At 33.8% G+C, this 18,577-nt stretch overlaps 2 protein-coding genes across 2 annotated transcripts in view; one reads left to right on the top strand and one right to left on the bottom strand.

Moving 5' to 3' along the window:
- Window positions 1–71: 71 nt before the first annotated feature.
- On the bottom strand, window positions 72–18,324 carry tymp (thymidine phosphorylase). Its single transcript, XM_042511087.2, has 10 exons — window positions 18,248–18,324; window positions 10,835–10,958; window positions 10,549–10,751; window positions 9,422–9,520; window positions 6,608–6,737; window positions 6,102–6,220; window positions 5,147–5,309; window positions 2,072–2,299; window positions 976–1,116; window positions 72–878 (listed from the first exon to the last, which is right to left on the bottom strand). Exons 2-10 carry the CDS (start codon window positions 10,950–10,952, stop codon window positions 736–738), a joined length of 1,344 nt encoding a protein of 447 aa, XP_042367021.2. The 5' UTR covers window positions 10,953–10,958; window positions 18,248–18,324; the 3' UTR covers window positions 72–735.
- LOC121961199 (leucine-rich repeat-containing G protein-coupled receptor 5-like) overlaps window positions 3,271–18,577 on the top strand; it is a 62,355-nt gene continuing 47,048 nt past the window's right edge. Inside the window, exons 1-2 of the mRNA XM_088073003.1 lie at window positions 3,271–3,396; window positions 4,218–4,269. The gene's annotated coding sequence lies outside the window, so the exon portion shown is untranslated. The remainder of the gene's footprint in view (window positions 3,397–4,217; window positions 4,270–18,577) is intronic.

Below are 18,577 nucleotides of genomic sequence, written 5' to 3'. Positions count from 1 at the left end.
GCAGGATGGTTCATTTCAGATTTACTGTATTATTGTATTATTATATTACTGTAATAATTACAAGAATTAAATGAGTGAAAATGAGTTTATTGTGTCTTTGCAAAAAAAATTACAAAACAATCAAATGATATAAAAATTATAAAAATCAAATTATGCAATCTTGGCATGTTTTTATGTGTTTAATCAACATAGATTAAAAAAATTAAAATTGATTTGGTTGTATTTGTTCAGTATTTGACACATTAAAAAGTTAAAAAGCAAAAGACAGAGTTATTAAAAACATTAAAACATTTATAAAAAAAATCAAGTGACCAGCTCTTTTAGGAGTTACTGAGATTTAAAAAAAAAATCAAAATAAGGTGTTTTTAATAATTATCAAAAGAGTCTTTAAAAAGTTAGAGTCCTGGTCCTTAAAATTGTAAGTTGACTTAATTTAAGAAGACAAGTTGAGGTAATTTTGTAAATATTCAACTTGTTTTTTCAGATTCAGTCAACTTAAAAAATGCAACCAGAACATTCAATTTTTTAAATTCAAACATTTTTTTTCAGTATACAGTATTCAGTATAGTATTCTTTTAAATTTTAAATTTGTCATCTTTTTTGTAAACTTTCCTAAACAGGTTTGTGACAGTAACAAAGAGGGCGGGGCTTATTAAAGCGTTGCTCACATGACGGCGCTCTCTGATCTGCAGGAGTTTGTTTTCATGTTTTAATGAATATCAAAATCAGACAGAATCAGTACGGCAGCAGTATTTCCTTCACTAAAGTGTGTTTTTGTTTCATCTCGTGTGTCCCCAAAGTCAGAGCGCTCTGCAGTTGCCTGATCTGGTCTGGAGTCGGAGCCGGATCCTCGTAATGGAGGCGCAGCCAGGTGTCGCCTAAAAGACAAAAAATCAAACATCAACGGTTTAACAGGAGGCCCCGAACTCATCATCATCATCATCATCATCATCATCATCATCATCATCATCTCACCTTTCTTGACCCTCTGACCCAGCGACACCTGTAGCTCCGCCCCTACGCTGTGATTGACTGGTTCTCCCGCCTTTGATCGTCCCGCCCCCAGTTTATGCAGCACGACAGCTAACGCCATGCCATCGATGTCGATGACGACACCTGCAGGAGGTCACAGCGACACGGACAGGTGTGAAATTGATTATCCGTCCATCAGTGTGAACGATCTGAATAATCAGGTTTTTTAGGGATCTGTGACTTCACACGTTTTTAAAAATGAAATTACTGGAAAAATCTACCAATTGAAGCCTTTTAAGTTTTGATCCTAATGTTTTTGGCTTGTAAATTTATGATAAATATGTGAGTAAGTAAGTAAATAAAAATGTAATCAAGTAAATATATAGGGCCTCAGTAGATATATAATTGCATATGTAAATGAGGACATAAGGAAATAAAAATGTAACTAATTAAATATATTATTAAGTAAGCAAAAAAAAATGTAAAAAAAAGTATGTAAGTAAGAAAATAGAAAAATAAGTTACTAAAAAATATATAAATATATACATATGAAAGTAGTAAGTAAATAAAATAGTAGTGCATAATTAAATAAAGCTATAAGTCCGTAAATATGTAAGTGCGTACATAAAAATTAGTAAATAAGTTAGTAATTGCATAAGTACATAAGTAAAAATAATATATATTATTAGTAAATATTTAAAATAGGCATCCTAACTAAAAATGTAAGTTAACAGATAAGCTGGTAAAAAAAAAAAGCACATTAGCAATTAAAAGTATGTAAATGCAAGTAAATAAGTGAATAACATAAACGTATTTATTTACTAATGCTATTGTTCAGTAGGAAATTAAATTATAAATAGGCCTATTATAATAACAGGTTTTTATAGAAATATGCTAAATAATAAAACTGAATAGTTTTGTTTTATTAAAACACACCAGACATTTATTTTGTGGCCTCTGAGCGAAGGTTAAAGTGACTTTGTTGATAATGTTGACTAAACAAAACTTTTGTGCCCTTCAGAATAAAAGCTTTTCTGCAGGATACAGGAAACTGTAAGAGGGGTTTTATGTATTTATAGTGCTTTATTTATATATTCACCCTCTGTAGGCGTCTTCAGGTCCATCTGATGCTCGGATTTTCTCAGAATACTGTAGTAATCTGTGTCGGCGGAGCAAAGTGACCGAGCCGTCTCATTGGCTACGCCCTGAGCCTCCATCATGGCCTGGAACTTTGACAGAGCGGCTCCACCAATCACAGCCTCAGAAATCTGCCGTCTGCCGTCAGGAAGGTCGGAGGCCAAGTCGGTCATCTGCAGCAACAGGCCGCCTACACATACGGCAACGATGCAATTTACTTTCATGACAGTTCGAACCAAAACAATATTATTTTTGTGAAAACTATTAAATAATATATTATCTTTTTTCCAATTATATATATTTTTAATTTGTCTACAAAATGTAAATTTGGTGGTTTTGGTCCCTTTAATTCAGAATTATAGTTTTTAATCAATTACCAATAACGAAAAGTGCTAAAACTGTAATTTACCAGAAACTAACAAAAATTTACTTCACACCTTCACTGAATAAAAGGAAAAGTTGTTACTTTTATTATTATTGTTATTTATTAATATATGGCCAAGATCAGAGTATTTCAATACTGGCTATCTTCCTAGAACAAAGAGAAAAAAATCAATCCTAATTTCCATTTTTTTAAAAATTGTTAATAATTCCAGATATTACATGGAAATGATTCTTAATTGGATTATTTTAATTATTAACATTTTCAGTTTTATTTATTTCTTGTGAAAATATTCAATATTGCTTTTAAGCGTTTTAGTCTAAATTGGTGGTGGCACTGTTATCAGTGTTTTACATTTCCCTTTTATACATAATTTTAATTTATTGATATCAATATTTTTATTCTATTTCATATCCTCCTCCTGGCATGTTTTGAATTAAGTTCAAGGAATTATTAAAAAAAGAGAAAAATTATCAATCGTAAATGTTAAATGCTTTCTAATCTAGAAGATGTAAAAGTAATAAGAAAGTTTTAATTTTTTGGACAGAATTTGGTTTGAATTATTCAGAGGTAATAATACCAGACATTAGTTGAGACCATGGAGTGAATAAAAAGATGTATTTATTTATTTATTATTATTGTTATTGTTGTTGTTGTTGTTGTTATTTTACTATGTATTTTATTTATGATTGATTTCTTCATATGCAGTCTATGGTTGAGACTGGTAGCTCCAGTAATGCTTGATGTGTCCCAGCTTCTTTGAACTCGCCTTCGGCTCTGCGTTTGTCCCGGGAATCGTCTTGTTTCCGGGTGTCGTGAGCGGCTCACCTGTGGTCGCACCTGTCTTAAATGGACTGAAATCTGAACGGAGTTTGGTGCAGCGTCTCGCCGTTAGCTTCTAACAGGTAGGCTAACACTCATGTAGCTAACATTAGCTCCTTAAACTAGCTACCTAAAGTTTGTTGTAAAAGAAATAAACAGTTGTCATTAATTGTCGCACCGTTTTGTTTACCGAACAACAGTACCCGACATCGTGTTTTTCGTTGTTTCAGCTTTTCGTCACTTTGTACCGGAATTAAATACAGACGTTAACGTTGTTTTAATGCTAACGTTAGCTTTCGCTGCTAGCTGCAGGCACTGTTAGCTGCCACATTTAACAACTAGTTTAACTATTTCACGGCTGTAACTATACATTGTGATTAACCCCCTAATTATTTTTGATAAAGTGATTAATGAATTGTTTATAAAACGTCAGAAAACTTTTAGATTTACAAATTTACAGTTCATAACTCAAGTCGATATAAACACATGCTCTCCTCGCAACCTAACAAGACATGACACAGAAATAAGCAAAAACTTAGAAATAATTAAATATTCACAATTCACATTTTCTTGTAATCCTTCTTAAAAATTATATTAAATTATTATATATATATTTTTTTTTTCCTTTCTTCATATATTTTTTATTTTATTATTTTTATTTATTTTTCTTGTCACCTTTTAAAAATACCTGTCTTTGGGTTTTTGGGACAGCTATACAAAATAAGACATTTGGTGACGTCACCTTGGGCTTTGGGACATTTTCTGGCATTTTTACACCCCAAAATAGTAAAGAATTAAGAAAATAATTTTCATATTAAATGATAATAATAATTTTTCAAGCAAAATGTGACGATTGTCTGCTTTTGTCTTATGTAAAAATAAATTTAGTCTCTTTGTGTTTTAGACTCAAAGAAAACAGCGCGTGGGGACGTCACCTCGGACTTCAGGAAAATGTGGTAGGTTGGATTATATTCATTTATTATTATCATTATTGTAACGTCTCTGAGCCAGCAGTAGCTATGAACGGAGGCATTTTATTTTTGGGTTGAAACAAGAGGTTGATAGCTGTTTCTAGTTATTTTATATTTTTATGTATTATTTCAATTTCTATATATTTTACATATTTTTATATTTAATCTAGGTCACTCTACATGGACAGCAGTTAACATTAATACAATATTACACTTAATGTGTGATCAATGATGTGATTTAATATGTGAATTATTTAAAAAAAGTTTCTTAGCATCGATGAAACATTGACCTTTACTCACCATGTTCATGCATTTATAACATCAAATCAACAGCTCATACAATAACGCTGTTATCAATGTTAATATACTCGCTGGGCGTGCCTTATAGTTAAAAGTTTGCTTCCATGCTACAGCTAATAGATGCATATACTAAAATGTAAAACTACTAAAAGTAAATAATATCTGCTCGGAGTAAAATAACGAAATATATAATTTTTGACCATCAATTATTTGCACTGTTTCCATTTTTTTCTGCCATTTCTGCTGCCCTGAAACACAAACAGTACAACTCAATATCTCAGGTATTATGGAAATTTCCCAATTTTCATGTCCTCATAATTCGTAAATATGATATATCCAAGGAGCACATGAAGGCAGCATCAATAATGAACTAATCAGATTTTGGTGGCCAAAGGTCAAGGTCACCGTGACCTTACCTTGCAAGAATTTTCATCAAGTCACATCCTTATGATCATGGCGGAGCTGTTGCAGTAAGTGTAAATTTTCTGCTGGAAAAAATAGTTTTGTTGCAATTTTGCGATGTTATTAATAAAGCCCCGCCCCCGGAGCGTAAGGTCGTTACCCAGAGTCGTGACGAGCTCCATCAGGTCGTCGGGTCCTCTGCCCTTCAGCGTCTCCAGAGACTCGATCACCTCCACACTGTTGCCGACACATCGACCAATCGTACCGGCCATACAGCTGAGGGCTGCAGCTGTTTTCATGCCCAGGCCGTTCCCTACGTTCACCTGAAACAACAAAATATAATCTTCATCATTATCATCTTCAGCAGTATGTACAGCATTTTAGTTTCTTATTTTACAACTAAATTAGCTTTTTTTTTTGCAACGTTGTAATTATTTTGAATTTTATGTTCAAACAGACTCAGTTACCAGCCACATAGTTTTAAAGAATATCTTAAATTCAGTATTCATATATATACTTAAGCTAAATTCAAAAGGTCAAATCATAATTCGGTTCATTGTCGAGTGTTTTTACATTCAAGAATTTGCTTTGGTGTTTTTGTGCAAAGACAAGAAACGTAATAAAGAAAAAAATAGAATTAAAGTTATGAAAAATACAGTTTGAAAAATAAGTACAAGCTAAACATTTTTAAACCCAGTGATAATTTTCCTTATAAAGGAAAATTATTTCCAAGAATTTGATTAATTGTTAAATCTGTTGGGTCATTGTTGGAGCAAAAATGCCAAAAAAAGACGGAATATTTTTGATTTTTTTTTGTCCTCTGTGGTTGTACAGAATAAGACAACTGTCCACGATTTAATTGAGAAAATAATCTGCACTTTAATCCTTAAAAACTTAGTTGCAGCCCTGCTTTTTGTAGAGGTTCCATATTATTTCACAAAAAAACGTTTTTATGAAAACACTGAAGAATATTTTTTTATTTTAATTTTATTTTTAGAGATGTTAATAGAAAACTCATAATCTTTCTGTAACTTCCTTTTTTTTTAGCATGTAGTCAGTTTGTAACACAGTGAATTCATAAATATTTGTATGATAAACACTTCTAATGTACTTACTAATAACTGTGCTAGTTCTTTAGCACTTTCCAGGTCTTTATACAGAGCAGCTCGTCCAAATTTCACATCCAGCACCAGAGCTTTCAGAGACTCTGCTCCTTTCTTTGAGATGATGGAGCCTGAAACAACAAACACAGAAAGTAATAATAATAATAATAATAATAATAATAGTAATAATGCACAGAGCAGAACAGCAGAAATTTAATAGTTTAAATAATTTTATATTAGGGCTGAGCGATTAATCAAATCAAATTTTTAATTACAAATTAGCCTTTGAACTATTATGTAAACAAGAAAACTTTTGGTTGTTTTTCAGTTGAGTTATATATAAAGTAAAAAAAAGTCCACGTAAAATTGAAAGTTCAATAAATGCATGATGCAAATTCAGTGACTAGTCATGTTAAATATTTGCGAACTCATTATTGACCAAAATAATTGTAAAGAAGATATTTGCTATAATTAAGCAGCCGTAGTATAAATGATGTCAGGTGATACCAGTCTATTACCAGTAATTAGTGGCAGGCTGTCCACGGTGCTGGTGACGTCCCGCAGAGCGTACAGGACTCGATCTGCAGGAACCAACATCTCCGTCTGACCCACAATGCAACAGCCCACTGATTCCAGGATCTTAAGGATCTGAACATTAAAAATACTGTAAATGAATAAAGTACAGAGGTGCAGATGGAGTGTCACACCTCAGTGCACCTTTTATCAGTATTTTTACAAGTTTAATAGATCAGGTTGCAGCTCAAAACAGAGTACGTGTTCGGCAATAAACCACAATTAATATACAAAGTTTTGCTAATTAGTGAAGTATTCACAGTGTAGGAGTTGACCCTTGACCCCTCTGAAATCAGACAGATCAGTGTACAGTTGCAACAGTATGAGATTTTTACAGTATGAATACTGTCTCAGAAAATACTGCTGTTTCGCAGTTTCACAATATTACAGAATTATTATTATTAGTAGTATTTTTATTATTTATGATGACCCTTGAAGGAATAAAATCTGAAGTTTTTTTGTTTTATTGAATAAATATTTTATTACTGTAAATGAAACTTTTTTTTAAAAAAAAGAAAGTATGTGTAAACAGCAGTTTCCCTCCTAAAATAACTAAAATAAAGCTGAGCTTCTTTCTCCCATTGAGAGTTTTTTTTCCACAATACTGTAGACGGGACACCTTGAGGGATTTTTTAAATTTCTTTTTAATTTGGCACAAAAAAATCAAAGTCACTGTGACCTCACAAAATTTGATTTTAGCTATAACTACAGAATTCATAAACTATTTATAACAAAATTTTACACAAATATCTAATAGGATGAATTGATGAAGTGAAGAGGTTAAAGGTCAACTTCAAGGTCAGTTGCTTGTTTGTTTTTATAGTTTTGCCTTGTTTCATTTATTAGTTTTTATGAGGCTGCTGTGAGCTCATAGTGTCAATTTCAACAAAAAACTCACAGATGTCTCTAAATAGTTGTGTTACTGTTAAAATTCTTGTAAAATACATTTTGCAGTATCTTTTTCTGGGTGATGCATGATTACGCTGCTGCACATCAAACAAAAGAAATGTCTGTGTAATGGGTGCCACCCTAAAAATCACAAAATAGCAAATTAGTGGTCAGCACTTACAAATAAGTATGTGATTTCTTTATTAATTCACCACCGCAGTGGAAAACAGACATGTTTCAGCACGAGGCCTCCATTTGTGGGTGTGATTATTCGGATGATCCACTGGATGACAGAAATAAATCTCTGGATAAATCTCAATAGAGGTCACACCCACAAAAGTCCCCGTGACACCGAAAGAAGCCTCGGGCTGAAATGTGTTAGTTTTCTTCTTTTGCCGTGCATCAGAATTGCTGCAGATTAACCTGCCCAACAGTTTAGACGCTGGAAGTAAAGAAGCTAAAGGAGCACTGCCTTAAGCATCTACAGCAGGAAAGTGATAAATGCATATTAATACAGCAGGAATTTTAATCTGAAAACATCAGATAGAACAGGAAATACTTTACTGCAGGGATACCCAACTTGCTTTGCTTAACAATTCTGCAAATGACAGGAGTATACACACATATATCAATTTTGCCTTTAAATAGTCACATCAGATAGTCCAGATTATTTTGAAAAAGGTTCATGTCAAGGAGTCGTTGTTGTTTGCTTTCTGTTAGTCAGTTAAGCTCCGTCACACTAAAACAACACAAGCAAACTCAAAGTCCTTTGGCTGTGAGACAGACATGCATGCGAGACAGACGTGCCATTTTTGCCCGTTGACCTTGCTGAGCTTCTTGTTATTTTCGACATGGGGCCAACATGTTTGCATGTGAGCAGACCTGCTGCAAAAGAGTTTTGTCTTTTGAGACAGTTGCTGTCTTCAGATGGGTTGTGTTTATCATGTTCAGGAGAAAAGATCATATAGGGCTGCCACTTGAAAGTTGGAGATTTAAATCATCAGTCAGACACCCCTCAGTCGACTGAGATTGCTACAAGTTAAGCAGGCGATTTATTTATTTTTTGCTTGTCAGTGTGCTTTGCCGTGTACTCCTGGTGGCATTTTGATCCCCAGATTTTGCTGCAGAGTGAGTGCTCTTAACTATCATGCTACTCTTTGGAACAGAGAGCTGCAGACATGCAGGCAGCAGCACAGAGGACGAGACTTTGCACTGTGAGGCTCCAAAATAACATTATCTTCTCTCTTCTGCTTAGAAGTGCTGAAATTACATCTCACAGCAAGTTAATACGATACAGTTTTTGTTGTTGCTTTTAGTTTTGGCAAAAATTTGTTTGCACAGTTATGATCCTTAGTACTGTTAGCTTGTTTACATGAATTTCCCTGTAATGCTGAATGCCCCGCTGAACCCTTTTCAGACTTTACATTCAAAAAAATCAAATACAGACTCCACAATATTTGTATTGAACAGCCAAATCTTATTCGACGTAATTCTGAGTCGTGTACAAAAATAAATCCATATGAACGTCCCTCTCGTGTAGTATTCACAAGCGAACTTTTACATGAAAATTCTCTAAAGTAGTAACATATTTGATGATGGTGGGGGCTATTTAAGTGAAATGTGAATGTTAAGGTAATATATTGTAATTTTGTGATATTTCTGAAATACTGATATTTTTCCTTTGAACTTCCTGCATAGTGCGTTACGTTATCCACTTGTTAGCATGCTAAATTGTTAGCCTCAGTGGCTACAAGACAGTAACATTAGCATCCATGTTGCTGTTGCCTAGCAGCAGTGGTCTGGAGTGATTAGCTAAATATTCTCGTCACAGAGTTTGTCGTAAATGTTTATGAATGAAAAGTTTATTTCACCTGAGCTGTTGATTGATGGATGTTGTATCCTGGAATCGACTCCAGTTTATCCAGAGTTCCTCCTGTGTGAGCCAAGCCCCGCCCACTGATCATCGGCACCTGTTTAAAGTTTATTTTGACATCACAGACAAACGACCATTGCATCTGTGAAAGAAGTGGGCGTAATGAATGTAGCACTGGGTGATATGGCTAACTAAATAACACTTTTTTTGGGGCTATTCTGCGATACACGATATATATCTCGATATTTTTAAATCTCCTTTAAACTACTGTAAAATACTAAAATACAAAATGATCAAATGAACTATAGTTACAAATGAAGTAGCTACAGCCATAATATTAACTTACATAAACCACTGTTATAACAAACTTTAATAAAATACTATTATAATGTTAAATAAACTAAAGTATAACGTTAAATAAAGCATTGTTATTAATAGATAAATCAAACCCATGATGCTTTTATTTTGAAGATTTCCAGCTCAGCTCCTACAATAAGTCTAAAATATACAATGGAAACAAAACTGTTACATTCAGACTGTCATATACTAAAAATGCACCATTGAAACCCAAACTCAAACTACAATTTTTGATACACAGCCATCAAAGCACATAAACATGCATTTTGTTATTTCTGGGAGTCATTCTGGGTTTTTTCCTTGGAATTTGTCATTTTTACTATTTTCCACTGGGTTTTTAAACATATTCGGAAAGTACATGCTATTTCCTTTTGGTCACAATTAATGTTGCTGCAAATCATTGACAAATCCCAGGCTGTGATAATCAAACAAAATCTACTTAGCTTGTAGTATATTGAAAATAATTTTTTTTTTTCAAAAACATAGTGGCATCATGAAAAAAACTGGCATTTAAAGAGTTGAAATTCTGAATATTGATGAATATTTTTGTAGTCATGATTAGGATTGCTGTTGATTAAAAGATTAACTAAATGAAAGTACAAAATAATATTAATGCATTATATTTTTCAAACCTTGATGTTGAAAAGTGCATTTTGTGCGCAGAACGATACGAATGTGTGCAACATTAAAGTGGGCCCTAAAGGGTTAATTCGTCCAATTTATTGTTTTTCCGCTCCGGATCCGCCTGCGGGTCCATAGATTACGTACCTTACAGCCACAGGCAGCGAGCGCGGGCGCTAACACCAGACTGACTTTATCTCCCACCCCTCCCGTCGAGTGTTTGTCGACCATAAGCCCCGCCCACTCCTTCGGCCATGACATCACGTCTCCCGATAACATCATCTCCCTGGTCAGGGTCTCGATTTCCTTAACGGCCATTCCTTTCTGCCAGATGGCCATCAGCATGGCGCCTTCACAGAGGAATAAGAGGGAATCACAGGCGATAAAATGACGTCAAAAGCGAGTTTTAATGTTCGAGTTCAGCAGCTCGTACCTGTCTGACATTCCTGTATAGTTTTGTTTGTCACACTGTGGATGAAGGTTTTGACGTCTTCCTCGGTGAACTCTCCTCCGTCTCTCTTCTTCCTGATCAGATCTGGGATGGAGAACATGTCGGCCTTGGGAACAAAAACAGAAACCAGTCGATGCATTTTTGAGTGAATGCCAGATCAGGGGTATCAGACGACTAGATTAAAACACCCCAAAATTTATTTAACCAAAAATAATGCAGAGTTTGACCAACAGTGTGATCCCACACTGAGAAATTCAAAACATCTGAAGTAAAAGAGCGAACAGAAGAAAAAAATAAATGAAGGTAGTGAATATTATATACAGCAACATGACAAAGGACAAAAAAATAAACAACAACAATTCAAAAAAATCCAAATAGTCATATAATAATTTAGTTGGAGCTATAGAAATTAAAAAAAAAGAAATGCATTTAAAAAAACACACACATACATATATACACACACACACACACACACACACACACACACATATATATGAAGTTCTATTGTTTTACTTATTTTAAATATATATTTAAAATGTTTTGTATTTTTGTGCATTTTTATCACCGTGGTCAAAAAGTAAAAAATTTGGCAAGGAACAATAATAAAATGTACCAAAAAAAAAAAAAAAAACACTAAATATTTAAAATAAATCAATTATATATCACAAACAATATCCAAAGCGAAAATAGTCGTATAGTTATATAGACAGAGTTATAGAAATTTCAGGAATAATTCATGTAAAATTCATTCATTCATTATCTATTATTTAAATATTGAAAAAGGTTTTGTGTTTTTGTTCTTTTTTTTCCACCTTTGTTAAAAAGTCTAATGGAATTGAAACTTTAGCATGCACAAGCAACAATAATTAAATATTTAGAATAAACATAACACAAATTGATATATTGCAAACGATCGATCATCAAAATAGTCAAATAGTTTTAGAAATTACAAAATAATATATAAAAAAACACATATATATGCATATGTACTTATTTTATTTAAAGTTTACTATGTATGTTTACTATTGCTTATTTAATAAATAGAAATTTAAAAAAAGTTTGTCAAAATATAATTCTTTTACTTCATTTTTAAAATCTTCAGCAGTGTTATTTGCTTGTTTTTTATGAGTCTGTGGTCGTAGAATAAATATCTTTGGATTGTTAGTCGGACAAAACAAAACATTTAAAGACGTCACTTTCGTTTCTGGGAACTGTCCTCTTTTGAGACAGTGACCTGAGCTGAACTGCAGATACCGAAAGACTGAGGTTTGACCCAAATTCCTCTTTTTTTGGTCACTTAAGAGGACAGCGCAGTGACTTACATTCATACCTCGGAGACTTTACCTGAATTTACCCCAAACTACTACTTAAGCTGGAATGTGGCTGAGTCTGTTTACCTAAAATACTTAAATACTTTAGAATAGGGATGGGCAGTATACACCATACATACTGTTACTGTGATATGAGACCCACCTCGAGACCGTCTGATATTTTGGATATCGTCATATCGTGACACGAAACAAGTGTCCTGATTTTAAAGGCTGCAGTACAGTAAAGTTATTTCCTAAACGTATCAAAGTGTTGTACAAATACTTGCGTTCACCTACTTAAGTCATCAAATCCTCATTACTGATGATTGTCAAAAATCTCCTTGTGTTAATATTTTGTCCAAGTACAGTCATCCCTAAAATATTGTCACAGCGGCAAATGGCTGTAAAAATATATAATATTGTACAGTAATGAACCGTTCTCCATAAAAACAGATAAATACTGTAAATGTTGATGCTTTTGAAAGCTACTTTGCAATCTTATGATACAATACAATATTTTTTATTTTTCAGTTAAGTCAGACTTCAGTCCGCCCAAAACTCATCTGCATCATTGTTAGCAATTTTAAGGGCTTTTATTTTGAAATGTAAAGTATTTCAATCATCAACTTCTAGAATATGGAGGACTGAAACTGACAAAATCAAAAATAATTTAATTAATAAAAAATTAATATGAAAATATGAATAAAATGGAAAATTAAATGGGAAATTTAAAAAATATTGCCATTTTTGTTATTTTTATTTATTTATTGACACAAAATAGAGAGATACAAGGAAAAAAACGCTAAAATAACAATAGCAACCAAACGACTGATGGTATTATATTATAAACCTTATATTATATACAGCACAGTACTGTAATATTTCTCACAGAAATAAACTGTCGCTGTAGAATTACAGTAAACAGAAGGCAAATCCAGCTGCCAGCTTTTTACTGTAATTTATCAGGGAAATGTATTTCGTCATTTCGAGGAGTGAGGAGTGATTTTGCCGTCGAGCAACATAAAGCAGCAAGAGAGGCTTTTAAACTCTGCTCTGCAGCAGGCAGGCCTGTACGGGGGCCTTGTTTTAACATAAAAAAGCTGCTAATGCCAGATTCAAATATGAGCTCCGCTTTGTTGAAAGAAAAGAGAATACAATGAGAGCTGACTCACATTTGCCAGAAAGCTGCATAATAATAATTCTTATGATTTTTGGAAAGAAGTCAGAGTTATGAACAACTGTAAAACTCTGTTATCTGGGGTTTGGCTGATAACATGGTAGTTCGGTCAGATGATGAACAAGGTCTGTGGAAGAATGCCAGTAATAATAATAATAATAATAATAATAAACTTTATTTGTGTAGCACCTTTCATACTTGAAAGAAATTAAATGCACCAAGTGCTTTACATCAAAACACATAAAAGACAAAAAGACATAATAGAACCTGCATGTAAAAAATAAAATAAATTCAGAGTAAAACACATAAAATGCATCTTCAAAAGGATAAAATCCACATGATAACACTAGTAAAAATCAGATAAAATGAGGATAAAAATTCAGTGCACACAATGCATAGCATAAAGTGGAAAATAAAATAAATAAAATATAACCCACTGACATTATTAATAAAATAAAGCATAGAAATAGAGTATATGAAATGCATAAAATCAAGAAAAATACCACATCTTAAGTATGCAAAGCAGCTGAAATGCTTTCTGTCACTGTTTGGCTTTAAGAGAAAACATGGCAGCACTGATTTCTGTATTTATGCTCTTAAGGAGATTATTGCTAATTACAGGACTCCCAATTCTGCTGTGTTTTTGTGTTTTATTGATGCATCCAAGGCCTTCGATTAGATTAATCATGAAAATTATTTATGAAATTGCTTGATAAAGGTGTCCCAAAGTATATAATCAGAGTACTTATAATAATAATAATAATAATAATAATAATAATAATAATAATGATAATGATAACAATAATAATAAGAAGAAGAAGAAGAAGAAGAAAAATAATGATAATGATGATCATGATAATAATAATAATAATAATAATAAAAATAATGATAATAATAATAATAATTTTAAATGTACTTTTCTGGGCCCTATCTTTTATTATTATTACTTTCTTTTTTTTTTTTAACTTACTTTTTTTTATTTTACACATACAACCACACATACATACATACACACATAAATTTAACAAACACCAAGGAGATGTATATTATATAAAGTTACACTTGCTTGGGATCCTTGAAACTGAAAGTCTTTTCTTTTCCTTACAGAGTACGTGTACTTTACAAAATAAAACAACTGTACATATTACAGATACTTTCCATGTGAGAAAAACAATACAACGTACGAGTACTTTACAAGTATGAAAAACAACACTCCTATGAGAGAAAATAAATAAGTAAATAAAAATAATAATAAAAAGGAAAAATGAGAAAAGAAAAAATCTTTGGAGGTGATTAGAGGTTTGGCACCGCTTTTTTTAATAATGTCCGTTTTTTATCAAACATGACTGTTTTCAGCTGTAGTCTCGCTGTGATTTTCTCCATGATAAATACATTTTTTACCCTGTCTCTCCATTGTGTTATGCTTGGGGCAGTGGTTTCAACCAAGACGCTGTTATGGTCTTCTTTGTTACCAGCAGCAGGACTCTTAGCAAATATTTAGATCTCTTGTCTGTCATAGTATCAGGAATTATACCCAAAATATACAATGATGGTTCCATAGGGAAATTAATACCCATAATCTGTTTAATTTCCTACTGAATATTTTCCCAAAAGTCTTGTATTTTGGGGCAATCCCAAAATATATGGGTGTAATCCCCCACAATAAATGTTTCCTCCCACTCTTCTATCATTTGATTCGTGTTGTAGTGCTTTATATATTTTTGATATAACCCCTTTTTTTGATTTGTCCTCTGAAAATGACCACAACACTTCTTCTTATTTAGATGGTGTCTTGCAAATTTTCTCCCATTCCTGGTGTTTTTGTAGATAGTCTCTTAGCTGCAAGAATTTATAAAAAATCATTAGCTGGTAAGTTAAATTCTTTTTGTAGTTGTGTGAATGATTTCAATGTTTGTCCCTGAAACATTTGAATAATATATATTAGCCCCTTGTTTGCCCACTTGTTAAATCCTGAATCCATGGTAGATGGTATAAAGTCTGGGTTCTTTGCTATCTTAGCAGCCCTGCTTACTGAATTCGACAACTTCAGCTTCTTTCGTACTGCTGCCCATATTTTCATTGTTCCCCTGGTCCACTCGTTACCCATCCTGAGTTTCTTCCGAGCCTTTTCGTTCTGAAATGGGAGAGATGCTAAAGAAACATGTTGACATGCATTTTATCTCCACCCACACTGAATCTTTCTCTTTAGTGATCCATATAATTAAGGCTCTGAGTTGTGCTGCCCAATAGTAATTTCTGAAGTTAGGTAAATTTAACCCTCCCTTTTCTTTTTTGCGTCTTGTATTTAATTCTTGCTTTCTTATTTTGCCAAATAAATTTCGATATAATTTTATCCAAATTTTTTAGAAAGGTTCCCGAGATCCCAATAGGCAATGATTGGAATAAAAACAACACTCTTGGTAATATATTCATCCGCACTGTTTCTACTCTTCCTACCAGAGTCAAGGGCAACACCTCCCATCTAGCCAAATCATCTTTTATCGCTGTTATCAATTTCCCATAATTAGCCTCAAATAATTGTGCTGTATCAGGAGTAATGATTATTCCCAGGTATCTAAACCCTTTTTCCGTCCATTTAAAGTGGACCTTTTCTTTAAGTTCCACTGGAAACTTTCCTGAGAGCATCATAGCCATTGATTTGGCTTCATTCGTCGAGTACCCTGATATTTCACCGTATACTCTCAGGTTGTTTAGTAGGGCTTTTATTCTCTTTAAGCATTATACTAGACATATATTCAAATTGACCACGTAGCCTTTATTACCGTCACCAGCATGTTGACTCCTGTCAGTGCTTGAGACTTTTTGAAATTTTATTTTTCTATATAAAAAACATTTTATTTGTTTTTTTTCTGTATATATATTTTTTTTTTAGCAATTTTAAGTTTTGGGGAATGTTGTTCTATTATTATTATTAATTTATTATTTATTATTTAATTTGTATTTTTTTTTAAAATAATTTTGAGTTTTGCGTGTTTTTTTCTAGTTTTTGGATTTTTCTCTTGTTTAGATATGAGTTTTAGGATTTTTTTTTTCTCTTGGTCCTTTCTAATATTATTATTATTATTATTATTATTATTATTATTATTATTATTATTTGATTATGTTTTTTCCTATTTTTTATAATTTCAAGGTTTTGGGATTTGTTTCATTTATTTCATTTTATAAATGAGTTTTGGGTTCCCAATCCCTTCAGGATTGACACTTATTTTCACCTTTAGTCTTGCCTTTACCACTGTGAACCTCAGAGTTCATTGAATGAGGGCTTGCAGGTCTGCCTCTGTGATGATGATGTGATGATCTCCTCTTCCTCTTCTGTCCTGGCACCGCCGTCCAGCTGCCCTTCATCCTCACTCTCTGTAGTTTCTCCCACTCATCCTCCTCCACGTCAATCCCCATGTTCTTCAGCATGGGTGCAGCATCCGTCAATGTGGCGTATCTCGTAGACCCGGTCTCCAGAAACACCTTCAGCTGTGCAGGATACGGAGACTGTGCCTTTATGTTTTTCTCCTTCAGTTTTTTTATTGTTTCCTTTTCTTCTGTATCTCTGTAGTGTAGTCTTGGTTAAAGTACATGGTCTGTCCCTCATATGTTATTTTTTGTTTCCATGCTTGCTGTAAGATGCGGTCTTTCACCTGGTGGTCGATGATGGCTCGCGGGGGGGGCGTTTCCTCTCTCGGTTTAGTAATCAGAGCGATGAACTCTTTCGATGCGGATGTCCACGGCCGCTGGGAGTTGTAGTGACGAGCGGATGAAGTCAGTTACAAACCCTATGGTGTCGTTTTTCTCTGAGCCCTCCGTGTATGCGTATGTTGTTGCGTCTCGCCCTCGTCGCTTCTTGGTGAAGGAGAAAGGCGACTGATCTTTCCATCCGCGCTGCTCTGTCCTCCGTCTCCCCCGACCTTTCCTCCATGTCCACTGTACGCTGCTCCAGCGAAGCAGTCCTCTCTATAATCTCCTTTAGATTAGTTTCTAGTCTCACCAGACCGCTCTTGTTGTCCTGAGCCGCATCTGTGTGCTTTTGTCTTAACTTGCGCAACTCCGCCAAAATTACCGAGTCCTGTTCCCCGCCGACGGTTCCCTTATATGGCGTGGTTCCCCTTGTCGAGTCCGTATCTTCAATATTCGCATTGTCCTTTTTGGTAGACCATCATTTTTGTTGTTGTTGACTTTCGTTGTCAAGTTTTCTTGACTTGGACCCGCTAATTGCTGTTAATAATGTTTAAAAGAGCTTGTTTTAATTTGTTTCTTCGAGAACTTTTTAGGCTGTTTTATCCAACATGACGCCACCGGAAGTCATTACTTTCTTATGTTCTCTCTTTCTCTCTCCTTCTCTCTTGCTCTCTTAAATGAAATTTGAGATGGTTTTATTTCCCCTTTTATTTGTCTTGCAATACGTGGCACATCTCCTGCCAAGTTCCTTAGCCATGATTTCGAAAGTAATAAAAAACCAGTTTTGACCGGTTGCAGAAGTTTAAATGCGTGTGAAATGCAGCTCAAGAAAGCAGATATTTTTCAGATTTTAAAGGGTTAAACATCTACAGCAGGAAATGCAACATACACGTTAATGCAGCAGGAATATTAATCCAAAAACATCAGACAGAACGGTTAAATATATGTGCAACGCACCGACTTTTACTTCAAGTAGTTTTTGATAAAAACTCTACTAATTATAGAGTTTAGATGCAGGACTTTTATATATATATGTATATATATGTATATTTTCAGTGCAGTATTAAGTTTTTAATATATTTATTCCACCACTTCTACATTTTACTTCCCCGAGCATTAACAAGAAGATTTTGGCTTTAAATGGCTGTTTGAGTAAATTTGTGTTTGCATATTTTCAATAACACACGCACACACACACACACACACTCAGTAGCGTACCTGTTGTGGTGTTGTCAGTCTGCGCAGAATGTGGTGTTTTAACCCCGCAGCTCATCATAAAGTGGCTTCAGGATCGCAGTGCGTCCGCCAATAGGAGAGCAGGGAGGAGGAGAAGAGCCAATAAGGTTTCAGCTGTAGTTTACTCAGAGTCAATATGACCCCTCCATAAAAGTACATTTTCTGTCAAGTTGAACTTCATCTCTCTGTCAGCGTAGCCTTTATTACCGTCACCAGCATGTTGACTCCTGTCAGTGCTTGAGACTTTTTGAAATTTTATTTTTCTATATAAAAAACATTTTATTTGTTTTTTTTCTGTATATATTTTTTTTT

The sequence above is a fragment of the Plectropomus leopardus genome, chromosome 22 (genome assembly GCF_026936395.1).
Source record: "Plectropomus leopardus strain MGB_pleo_1.0 chromosome 22, ASM2693639v1, whole genome shotgun sequence".
NCBI classification, from domain to species: Eukaryota; Metazoa; Chordata; class Actinopteri; order Perciformes; family Serranidae; genus Plectropomus; species Plectropomus leopardus.
The sequence above is the reverse complement of the archived record's forward strand: the minus strand, read 5'-3'. Positions and strand labels throughout refer to the sequence as shown.

Bases quoted from the DNA above. Each gene is read 5' to 3' on its own strand.
- tymp (XM_042511087.2), bottom strand. From the start codon at position 10,952: ATGTTCTCCATCCCAGATCTGATCAGGAAGAAGAGAGACGGAGGAGAG. The intron at 10,752-10,834 runs GTACGAGCTGCT...TCCTCTGTGAAG, and splicing joins TATACAGGAATGTCAGACAG to GCGCCATGCTGATGGCCATC. The intron at 1,117-2,071 runs GTGAATATATAA...GACCTCCTGCAG, and splicing joins CCTGAAGACGCCTACAGAGG to GTGTCGTCATCGACATCGAT.